Source organism: Schistocerca cancellata, chromosome 6 (genome assembly GCF_023864275.1).
Source record: "Schistocerca cancellata isolate TAMUIC-IGC-003103 chromosome 6, iqSchCanc2.1, whole genome shotgun sequence".
In the NCBI taxonomy this organism is placed as follows: domain Eukaryota; kingdom Metazoa; phylum Arthropoda; class Insecta; order Orthoptera; family Acrididae; genus Schistocerca; species Schistocerca cancellata.
The window spans coordinates 249,504,878-249,517,874 of record NC_064631.1 but is presented as its reverse complement, the minus strand read 5'-3'; the positions used below and the strand labels follow the sequence as shown (position 1 = coordinate 249,517,874).

The window sequence follows — 12,997 nt, the reverse complement described above, 5'->3', positions numbered from 1 at the left end:
AAGAGTGTGCTCCAACACATTTATGCCTGCACCAGTACTGTATTCTGTTAGATTTCAGTTTTGACAGCACTTTGTCACAACAATCTAGATTAGATATTTTGTGTATGATAAATTTATCAAAAGTGCATAACAATGTTTCATTCTGACAGTGTATTAACTCTAAATATTAGCAGTTCCGGTTTAATGTATTGTATTCAGCTATTTTGACAATCTCCTGACAAATGATCATGGTAGTAAGTATTATAGTCAAATGATTTATGTTTTTGTTATACTTTGACACGTTCCACGAGAATCACCCCATTTTTTTGGGCCTATGGAACGAAAACAGAATCTGATCTACAATAGGTCACTGCTTATCCTGCTTTTATGCAAACATTCTATAAGACATCCAAACCCTGCTGCTAACTTGTGATTTCACCACCCTTTAACCACTTTCCCAAGATGCTCGCAACAGGAGCACACAAACAACTGACTTGCTTTGTCACATCAGAGATGCTCGTTCCAGGTACTGGGCCATAACCATATGCCTTTTGTCAAATTTGCTTATGTTGGCAGACTTCCACCTTAGGTGTCCTGTATCATCCTTATAATGATTCCCCATTTTTCTGCACTCTGCTTATCAAGGAAACCAGGTGGTATTCAATCTCAAAGAGGGCACTGGTCATCATGGTTTGGCTTATATATATGCAACGAGAGCTTTAAACTTAACTTCGGAATATCTCCACCTGCTCTGCTACCAATCTCTAAGTAAATACATGCTATTTCTTACGTTTTTGGAATTTACTTTCAATTACCAAATAAATATCAGAATTACATTATGGGCTATGTTTTTCAAGTTCTTATTATTTAGACAATTTATGTTTTGATGATAACTAAGTTTAGCTAATGTTGTTGAGAAAATTTTGTTTTGGGGATAAATTGGTTTCTGAATTTTAATACTAGCATGTGCCCTAATATTAGGCCGATGCACAAGTTTGGGGGTTTTTTGTTTTGCATGTTAATATTCCAGTTGCTAAAGGTTTATTTATCAATTGTCATTTTTCTATTTGTAGTTCAGTGTTGCTATTTGAGTTTGCATACTGTCATTTTGTAATTTGGATATAGTGATTGGAGCTGTGGTCACTTGCAAATGGAATGCCACATGGAGAAACCTGAACATTTCCAACATATTATTCTGTTTGAGTTCAACAGAGACATGACAGCAGTGGAGACAGCCAGAAACATTTGGAATTGTATGGGGATAATACCTTTGGGCAGAGCACAACAAGGAAATGGTTTTCTCAATTTACAGATGGTCATTTTGACATTAGTGGCTCTCCACATTCAGGAAAATCTTCAGGGTTTGATGGAGATTGTTTAAACACATTAATCCACAATGATCAATGTCAGTGTACTCAAGAAATGACATCTGATGATGTGTCATCACTGCACCATTGTGCAACATTTGCACGCAATGGGGAAGGTTCAAAAATTGGGTGTATGGGTACTGCATACTCTTAAGTTAAAATCACAAAAATCAGCGGGTAGCCATATGTGCATCTCTGACTGCTTGTTATAAATTGGCCCATGAATCATTACTGCTTACAAGAAATGGTACCTCTACGCTAATATAAGAAAGAGGAAGGAATGGCTCAACACAAAGAAAGCAGCAACTCCTCTTACAAAGACTTGTGCGCATTCACAAAAGATAATGTTACGCATCTGGGGAAACAGCAACGATGTGGCATACTACAAATTGCTTCCATGTACTGTAACCATTACTGCTAACATTTATTGTCAACAACTGAGATGCCTTGCAGATGCAATCCAAGCACAACAACAAGGAAGACTGCGTGAAGTGATGCTACTCCACAGTAACGTCTGCCCACATTCTGCTAGACCTCATATTTTCACCTTTTCCACTCTGTTGAATAACCTTCAAAGAACTTTCATTCTGGATGAAAATGTGCTCCACACATGGCTCGACCAATTCTTCACCTCAAAACCATGTAATTTCTACAGTACATGGAATCAAAAAGTTACCCCAGCATTGGCACACTGTTGTAAATAGTGACGGAAGTCTCTGTTATGTGTTGTTTCAACTTATGGAAAAACCACTATGAACTTATGCACCAACTGAATAATTTGGACTCTGCTAATAAATTTTTGCTAGAATGTTGACCTGTAATGATTTTTAGTACTAGGTATCCTGATTAAGTGTGTGTGTGTGTGTGTGTGTGTGTGTGTGTGTGTGTGTGTGTAATTTAGAAGTATTTTCTTTAAAGATTTCATTATTTATATCAAAATTGCTGTTTCTCAATTTCTGCTGCCAAACACAGGACATGATTCATTAATATTTAAAAAAACAAACAAACATACGAATTAGTGAGAGGTATAAGGTAAAGTGCATTATTTTTGTTATTAAATAAAATTACATTAATATAAACTGTTGTTAATGAACAACATTAATATAGAAGTATAAAACATAGTAGTGTCATTGTTTTTGTAAGAGGTGGTTGTACTTTGACATTGTCACAAGCATGCTGCGGTTTAACCATGTGGCAAGCGATGTCTGATAATGTTCTCCACGAACTTTTAAATAAGCAACACCAACTGTTACAACAGTCATATGTCAATCACAGCCATTTTATTTTAGCAACAGTAGTAACAAGTACCAATCTGTACATTATTTGAGTTAGCATTTTGGACTATGAATAGCAGTAATCCACTGAACTACAATTTATTAAGGTTTAGTAGAAGATTTTGCAATGTTTTCAGAGAGATTTTTGCATAAGAACCACATGGCAGCATATGAACACACTTAAGAGCCTTAACTGTTTCAGTGTATTAAGACAATTATTACTGCTGAAGCAGCTGAAACACTTATTTGTAATCTAGTACTCTAATACCATACTTTATTTTCTCTTCTACAACTAATACATCTGACCTTTTTTGCCACCTATAAGACTTGCTAGAGCTTGTTTCACGTTTTTCTGATTGCTAATACTTGTTCACTCACTTCTGTCGGAAAAAGTTTTGCAACTTGCTACTCTTGCGCATCGACAGCACTCTAAGTATGTAGAGTACATGATTTGCTTGTGACAAACGTAAAAGACATTCAAAAGTGACTTTATAAATTTTCTTACGAAGACATCATGTTACCCACAGTTCTGAGACTTAACATATTGTTTCCACACTGGGTCCTGAAAAATCATTACTGCACCAGCATGTAATAGGTTACACTGTTACCTACCCCCCTATTTTTTCAGTTTGCTCCACTGCATGCTTGTGAATTGTCCAATAGCATTTTAGCTACAATATGGCTATTAATAAATAGGACATTCACAGTTTGCATTTTCGTTCTCAAGGGAAGTTTAATACTCTGAGAATAATTCACACCATGGCCACCTGAAAAACACACACACACACACACACACACACACACACACACACACACACAGTTCAAGACGACTGCATTGATGCACTAAACTTTATGATAAGAGCTGTTCAATGGAAAAACTTAAGAAACTAATTACAATGTGTTGTATTCTCCAGCCAGTGTGGCAATTACATAATTAACATAGTGCATAAACTTTTACTTTCAAAGGACGGAAATCTGTTAACATGTCTTAACTCTGTATTATAAATCAAAAGCACACATACATACCTTAATTTTTAATCTACTTACAAGATTCCACCTGGATTTCTGACACAGATTCAGAAATACCTACCATCATTTTCTGCAGTCCTGTCCTCTTTCCAATGGAGTGAACAAGTAAATAAAATCACCTGTTTCACAGGAAAGTGAATGTTACACCAATTTCAATCAGGTTTAATACAGAAGCTATTTCAACAAAACTTAGGTTCCAATACAACAACTGAACAGGCAAATTTTGCTTCATTTTGGACACATCATTTAAATGAAACAGCTATTACATACAAAGTATAAAGATATGCAGCTTTAGACATCAATATATTATTTTCACGATGAAACAAAGTTCTTTTAAACTATTAACAAGGCTCATTAAATGAGGACAGTACTTTCAAAATCAATCATGAGTTCAAAATACTATTGTTCTACCTTTCTGCTCTGTAATAAATTGCAGAAAGCAATCATTGCGCCAGACAACATGAAAATAAATCATTAATCAAGTAACTTGCACAACAAAAAAGAATTATGCTGTGCTGGCTCTTGCAACTAAGTTCAAACAAATAAAATGAAAGTAAATAAGGAGAATAAACAAAAGTATTATCTGCAGACAGTAGTTTATTTCAATCAAATCTCTCCCACATTTTTAAATATAAAGCACATGTTTGCAAGGGAGATGTATGAAACAAAATGGGTCACTTTATTTCCAAAAATTGTTCTCTCTTAAAAAAATCATTCTGATGAATTTTTTGCAAATGTGTTTGTTTTAAGTCCATGTTAAAAACAGCTCTTTCTATACTGTCAATAGACAAACACTGTCACAATCAACCAGACTGTAACAAAGTCTCTCTTAAAAATGTTTATACTAAATTTAGTTTTATAATACAGAACTACAAGTAAAAGACAACAATCATATATACATTAAAACACAATCAACATAAGTCCTTAAAAACTGAACAATATTATTTTGATACTGCAGATCAGCACTACTGTACAACAGTAATTGCACCATTGCTGTACTATGCATAATGCTTCTTAAAAATTTTAGTTGCTGTTCTAAAATTTATAACTGATGCTGATTTCAGTCACAGCTAACAAGTTATTTTAACATAGGTTTTGGATTTTCCTTCTTCCTTTTCAAGCAACATTGTATGAGCCAACATGATCAATAACTCAAAGTCTTATGGACTAATTTCACAATAACAACAAACATAATTTAGCTTCAGCAGATATGAAATAAGTTTAATAAATTTTATTAATTTCACTTCTGCAACTAAATACTAATACAATGAAAGATTTAAAATCAATTCAAATATGCTATTGTATCCAGTTATATTTGTGTCTACTCACCCACTAAAACAGGAAAAAAGAAGAGAAACTTCAACAGTTTAGATATGCTAAAGCTCTAGAAGCAAACTTTCAGATCTTTCCATCTTGGTGAGCTTGGAAAAGATGTGAAAATTTTCCACAGTGGAAGTGCAGTAGTAGCAGCAGTAGTTTAAGTGGGACTAGTTTATTTCAAATAAAGAACCCACACACGCAGGCCAAATTCACATATGTGTCAAATGTTTTGTGAAACCCTCATATCTCTATTGCCAAGCTGGGAACAGAGGTGCTATTTGTGGAACATTATTTCCTGTGTTTTGTATGTTCACAAAATAATGGAAGCAACTTTTCTTGTTTGCAATATTAATATGCACTTTTTTTTCTAACACTAGACTGCCAGATTGTCCTGCTGTTAGTGGTCTGCCAAAGGCTTCAGCTCTTTTATCTGTTTAATAAGATATGCCTTCTCATCATTGAATTGTTCATCCTCTGATCGGTCCGTGTGAAAGCGTGTGAGAAACTCTACTAGCTTCTCTTGATTTCGCAGCAATATGTCCAAAATTGGCTTCGGTTTGTTTGGATTTGCAACAAATACCTGTTAAAAAAAGAGAGGTAACCTTTAAAAGTAAGTCTGATTATTGCTTCATAGTGCTCGAGAAACAGCAAGTAATTTTGTGACATACTGAACAGCACCATGTTTTACATACTCTTCAGATTCAAACAAAAATAACAATAGTTCACATTTTATGACTGACGAAGTTAATTATTCTACTTTTAGTGAAATATGATACATGTCAAAAATGGCAATAATATATTTACATTAAGTAACAACAACAACAACAACTCAGTTTTACTGTTTAACATAGGTACTATAAGAAAATTACATTTCTGCCAGTAAAACATCAGTGCACACAGTAAACAACTATGTGCGTCAATTTTCTGCAGCTAAGGGGTAATGGCTTACACCTGCATCATTTGTTACCTATCCACTGTCTACACCTGTCATGTGATGCACTGAGTGTCATGTGATTATTGATGAATGATTAATAATCAATATTAGCCAAAACTCATAGGATACAGGAATAACAACACTAATTTGAACTAAGCATTTGCCTTGTGTTATAAAATTTACATACATTTCGAGATATCTCTAGGAAGTAAATACTAGCAGTAATTGACATGAAATTAAGTTCTACATCCAAGTTTTCTAATAATTTTAAGACTTTGGTTTCGAAGCAAATAAAAAAAGCAAAACAAATGTACGCTATTCAAATAATTAAACATTACCAGATATTGCAAAAATAAATTACAGCAGATGGAAATTTTCATAATCAGTATCAAAACACTACATCACGTGCATTAGTGAAGATCACGAATCACACAGGTAATTAAGGTACATAAATGTGGCAACATTAACACAGAATATGTTTAACTCATCCCAACAAAAATATATTTAACAGTACAAAATTGTAATATGCATATTACTGCAACACGCTAACTGAGTGAAATCTTAATGCAACACATGGGGCACCACTCATGTAGGGTACCACGCCTTTGTCAATCTGGATATAGAAAAAGAGAGAGAGAGAGAGAGAGAGAGAGAGAGAGAGAGAGAGAGAGAGAGGGAGAGAGAGAGAGATCGAGCGAGCGAGGGGGGGGGGCGACACTGCGAGAAGGGGGGGGGGGGAAGGGGGGGCGACTGCAGCCGAATAACTAACCTTGCTTGCAGCCATCAGTGTGTGCCAGTGAACTTAACAAAAGTTTATATTGTAAAACAAGTCATTTGAAAATTATAAAGAGCTTGCAGATCCATCACTACAGGAGAACCTTCAGGTCTATCACTACTGTGCACCATCGCAAGATTCTATGCTTATATTTCTAACAACTTTGCTGTTTTCAAATGACAGAGTTGAATATGCTAAGACTGATTCTCTAAGCCAGGTTTTCGTAAGCTGTAAGTAATAGGCTATCCAAACATATCTCAAGATCACACTATTCTCACATACTCCGTCCCAAAAAACTTCTGGGAGTAGTGTTCAGAAGTTGTAGATAGAAAAATCGGTGACAGAGGAAATTTGAATCAGGTCTAAATGTATGTTGAAGTAACCTACTGGTTACGGAGGTGACTAATTGAAAAAGAAGTAGGAAATCAACGTTTCAGTCATGGTATGGCAGAAGTTTTAACTATGGATGACTTACTACATTGCAGGATAAGCATTTCTGTCACGCTCTCATTGATTTTGTATGATGAATAGTTGCTTTTTCAGTGTGGGAGTAATTATACAACAGAACGTCACAGACTTTCCCTTAGAAGTGACACTTTAGTAGTTTAAAGTGATTAACTTCTGCATACATGTTATGAGTTTGGCTTCTCTTATAAGCCTCCAGTTGCACTGTATTAAAAGCGTTCACAAAAGGTCAAGTATAACTATAGGTGGTACGTCCACAACAAGCTTGAGACCAAACAAGCTGCAACTTTGTAATAGGTGTGACCTGCTGGTTTCCTGCTTCTTCCATCATGGCACTTCAGGTTATTCACAATCCTCAACATTCTTCAGAAATGGTATTTAGTTGAGATATGCACTGAAAACGAATCCTAGAAACCTCAGCATTTTAAAATATATTCTAGTGTCATTAAATAGAAATTTGAGGTAATTATTTATCAAACACTACTGGAATTAGTACAGAACATTCTCTCAGTAGAAATCTAAGCCTGTTATTATAGACCGTCCCTCAACCTCTCAAGAATTAATTACAACTGACTACCTTTTGTGAGGGGAGCATGAAGACTATGCCACAAATCAGCAAGTAATGAACACTTCACTGAGCTCTTTACTATGTTTGTTTGTTGTTACTACAGACTACATTAAATGATTTAAAAAACACAAAAGTACATTTCTGCCCGAGGAGTGTAACCTTAAATATCAATTTTTTCCCCTCCTAGTCTTGACAGCAAATTATCCATTCACATATGAGAATACACGTAAGGACAAAGTCGACAGCAATGGGAGTTAGGAAGAAGATACTGCAGAAACAGTAAACAACAGCAACTTACCACAGCTTTTCATACATGCTGTAGTTTATAAGAAGGTACAGGTAGTTTTTCTCTGTCAAGAGAAAATTTGAAAATTATGAGCAGTGTGTCACAATACAGAATAAGAAAACAAATACATCCAGAAATTATGTTAATTGTTAAACCGGAATGTCATGAGTTTAAAATGATTATTTCCATTTACTAATTAGCAGTATCATGTCATCATGAATGCTTAAGGTGATGAGATATCCATTTCCAACAAGTGGAAATTTAGTTCATGACGTTTCTGTTGTTAATCCTTCAAGCTGGTTATGCGAGTGCTCACACCTTTCCTACTACTGTAATCTATGTGGCCTTCTGGTACAGGAAGGCAGCATTTTAACATCTTGGATATTCGGGAATCCAGCCGGATGTTCGCGTCGTTCTCGCACGATATTTCAACAGCGTGCCTCGCTGTCTTCTTCAGGTGCTACCTGAGACTGGTCCTTGAGTCGATTGAGTCCAGTATTTATGCCTGGGAGGAGCTGGGCGTTCCCTAATCGGTCCGCGCTGGGTTGAGTGTTCCATCTGTGGTCCGCGCCCGCCAGACTCTGCTTCAACGGACCCCTCCAGTCGCAGATGTTCCGACTGCCGTCGGCGCCCGTTCTGGCCGCCCTCAACGGATGTGGTTATCATCTGAGGTGTGTCAGACCCGGTCTGAGATATTGGGTACTCTATCTCCTGACTGTTACTATGATTTCAACTTCTGTTTCATGCTGGGCGCTCCCTAATCGGTCCGCGCCGCGTCGTGTGTTCCGTCTGAGGTCCGCGTCCGCCAGACGCGGCTACATTGTCCCTCTCTGGTTGCTGGTGTTCCCTCCGCCGTCCGCGCCCGGCCTGGCCGTCTTCTGAAGTAGAGTTCATGATCTGGGGTGTGTCAGATCTGGTCTCCAATGTCAGACACCTTGTCTCACGGCTGTTCTCTCGGTCTCCACTTCTATTTCTTGTAGAATCCCAGAGTGTCCTGCGTTGAGTTTTCACAAGCTCAAGCGCTGGATTCCAGGCAGTGCTGATTTGGTATCCCAAGTCACGGTTGATTAGATTGTCTGTGACCTTAATCTCAATGGCTTCTTTAATGACACTGTCCCAAAATCTTGAGGTCTGTGTCACAATCTTGGTGTCATTGTAATCCATTGAATGACCAAGTTCCAGACAATGCTCTACTATGGCTGATTTAGTTGCCTGCCAGAGTCTGGTATGTCTCTGGTGTTCTTCGCACCTGATGTTCACAGTTCTGGTGGTCTGGCCAATGTATGACATCCCACACTGGCATGGTATGTTGTAAATACCTGGCTTGCGTAGCCCCAAGTCATCTTTTACATTCCCCAGCATAGCCCCAATTTTGGTGGGTGGGCAAAATATGCTCTTGATGTCATATTTCTGGAGAATCCTGCTGATCTTGGCAGAGATAGGTCCGGCATATGGCAGGTATGCCATCTTCTTGGCCTCTTCTGGTTCTTCTTCTTGATTCTTTGGCCGGTTAGCAGGTTGAAGTACCTTCTGGATATCTCTAGAGGAATACCCATCCCTGCTGAACACTGATTGTAAGTGTTCTATTTCTGTGGCCAGACTATCAGGAACTGACAGAGTTTGTGCTCTGTGGACCAGTGTTTTGAGCACTCCATTCTTCTGTGCCGGATGGTGGCAACTGCTGGCTTGTAGGTATAAGTCAGTGTGCGTAGGTTTGCGGTACACACTGTGTCCAAATGTGCCATCTGCCTTTCTCTTCACCAGAACATCCAAGAACGGAAGTAGTCCATCCTTCTCCATTTACATTGTGAACTGAATGTTCGGATGGCAAGAGTTGAGATGTAGCAGGAACTCATCTAACTTCTCTCTACCATGGGGCCAGATGACAAAGGTATCATCCACATACCGAAAAAAGCACTTGGGCTGATATGTGGCTGAAGAGAGCGCCTCCTCTACAAACCTTTCCATAAATAGGTTGGCCACCCCTTCTGTTTGTTCGTAAAATTGACCCCCATATAGGAAGTACATTGAGGTGAGTACATGCCTGAATAGATCAGGGACACAGTGTGTACCGCAAACCTACGCACACTGACTTATACCTACAAGCCAGGAGTTGCCACCATCCAGTACAGAAGAATGGAGTGCTCAAAACACTGGTCCACAGAGCACAAACTCTGTCAGATCCTGATAGTCTGGCCACAGAAATAGAACACTTACAATCAGTGTTCAGCAGGGATGGGTACTCCTCTAGAGATATCCAGAAGGTACTTCAACCTGCTAACCGGCCAAAGAATCAAGAAGAAGAACCAGAAGAGGCCAAGAAGATGGCATACCTGCCATATGCCGGACCTATCTCTGCCAAGATCAGCAGGATTCTCCAGAAATATGACATCAAGAGCATATTTTGCCCACCCACCAAAATTGGGGCTATGCTGGGGAATGTAAAAGATGACTTGGGGCTACGCAAGCCAGGTATTTACAACATACCATGCCAGTGTGGGATGTCATACATTGGCCAGACCACCAGAACTGTGAACATCAGGTGCGAAGAACACCAGAGACATACCAGACTCTGGCAGGCAACTAAATCAGCCATAGTAGAGCATTGTCTGGAACTTGGTCATTCAATGGATTACAATGACACCAAGATTGTGACACAGACCTCAAGATTTTGGGACAGTGTCATTAAAGAAGCCATTGAGATTAAGGTCACAGACAATCTAATCAACCGTGACTTGGGATACCAAATCAGCACTGCCTGGAATCCAGCGCTTGAGCTTGTGAAAACTCAACGCAGGACACTCTGGGATTCTACAAGAAATAGAAGTGGAGACCGAGAGAACAGCCGTGAGACAAGGTGTCTGACATTGGAGACCAGATCTGACACACCCCAGATCATGAACTCTACTTCAGAAGACGGCCAGGCCGGGCGCGGACGGCGGAGGGAACACCAGCAACCAGAGAGGGACAATGTAGCCGCGTCTGGCGGACGCGGACCTCAGACGGAACACACGACGCGGCGCGGACCGATTAGGGAGCGCGCAGCACGAAACAGAAGTTGAAATCATAGTAACAGTCAGGAGATAGAGTACCCAATATCTCAGACCGGGTCTGACACACCTCAGATGATAACCACATCCGTTGAGGGCGGCCAGAACGGGCGCCGACGGCAGTCGGAACATCTGCGACTGGAGGGGTCCGTTGAAGCAGAGTCTGGCGGGCGCGGACCACAGATGGAACACTCAACCCAGCGCGGACCGATTAGGGAACGCCCAGCTCCTCCCAGGCATAAATACTGGACTCAATCGACTCAAGGACCAGTCTCAGGTAGCACCTGAAGAAGACAGCGAGGCACGCTGTTGAAATATCGTGCGAGAACGACGCGAACATCCGGCTGGATTCCCGAATATCCAAGATGTCAACAGATCGCCGGGAAAGCATGAAGAATTAGGCAGCATTTTATTTAAACTGCTCTATTAAATACTGGATTTTTATTCAATACAAAAAACACTAAAATTAATTATGCATTTTCATAGTTGTGTATCTGAGGCTATCTTCTAACAAAATTCCTACACACAAGTTTCCATCACCTCTGTTACAAGAGAGAGCCTGAATTTTATATGGGTATTTTCCTTTGACTTTTCCAACAGCTCACTTACCATTTTACACATATTTTTCTTTCCATATGGACAGTTTGTAATTCCTTATTTCTTTTGACATGCAAACTTCCTGCTAAATACCGAAATGGAATGTCAGCACAGAATTTTACATTTAGGTGATTAATGCTGTTGCAGATGGTGGAGCAATAAAGTTTTACCAGCAATGCTACAACTGGAGAGATGTGGTCAAGTTACCACCAACGAAGATGTTTTCAGCACACGAGTACATGTGTGTGTGTTTTTAATATAAAAAATCTATGCAAACCTTCCCCGAGTGTTTTATGCACCCAGTGAGAGCACCGTTACAGGTGTTCCTCAAATTACTATCCCTCCTTTGTTTCAGGAGACGAGTACAGATCTTTCATGGGGCATAACATACGGTTTGGTGTTAATTCCCATATACAGGGCATCAGGAAGATCTATAGATATACGAGGGCGGTTCAGAAAGTAACCTCCGATCGGTCACAGTGCGGGTTGTGGGGGGAGTAGTGACGCCATCTGTGCGTTCACGCACTCAACAGGTCAGTCGGCATCAAGCCGTGGTCGAGTGAACGTCGTACCTGCGCTAGTTTAGTTTTTGTGGCAGTTTGAAACGTGTGCTGCAATAGAAAACCCCGCCAAATGTGAAGTGCGTGCTGTCATAAGGTTTTTTACAGCCAAAGGATATTCTGCAGCAGCTATTCATCGTGAGCTTTGTGCCATGTACAGACCAAGAGTTATGAGTGAAGGAGTTGTCCATGAATGGGTACGTTTATTTAAAAGTGGACGAGAAAACGTTCATGATGGAGAGGAGTGGTAGACCATCATTGGTGACTGACGAACTCGTTCAGACAGTTGATGCAAAAGTTCGTGAAAATCGACGTTTCTCAATGTCGGAGTTGTCTACTGGTTTTCCACAGATTTCTAAGACTCTCTTGTACGAGATAGTGACAGCAAGATTGGGTTACCGTAAGTTCTGTGCACGATGGGTGCCCAAAATTCTTACCGACCACCACAAAACTCAAAGAATGGTCTCTGCATTAGACTTTCTGTCACGTTATGAGGACGAAGGAGAACCACTGTTAAACAGAATTGTGACCGGTGACGAAACCTGGATTAAGTACGTGAACCCTGAGACAAAAGAACAATCAAAGATGTGGGCACATTCAAATTCGCCTACCAAACCAAGAAAAGCCTCGCAAGATTTTTCTGCCAGAAAACTGATGGCAACGGTGTTTTGGGATGCCAAAGGGGTGTTGTTGGTTGAATTCATGGAACGTGTTACGACCATTAATCAAGACGTGTACTGTGAAACAATAAAAAAGTTACGACGGGCTATACAGAACAAACGCCGTGGTATGC

The 12,997-nt window shown here is 39.5% G+C and overlaps 1 protein-coding gene across 2 annotated transcripts in view; it reads right to left on the bottom strand.

Moving 5' to 3' along the window:
- Nucleotides 1–4,228: 4,228 nt before the first annotated feature.
- The window catches only part of LOC126088519 (protein Mo25), a 39,080-nt gene continuing 30,311 nt past the window's right edge, over nt 4,229–12,997 (bottom strand). For both annotated transcript variants that reach the window (XM_049906672.1, XM_049906671.1), the window contains exon 8: nt 4,229–5,549. In XM_049906672.1, coding sequence (XP_049762629.1) covers nt 5,367–5,549 — 183 coding nt within the window. In that variant the 3' untranslated portion in view covers nt 4,229–5,366. The remainder of the gene's footprint in view (nt 5,550–12,997) is intronic.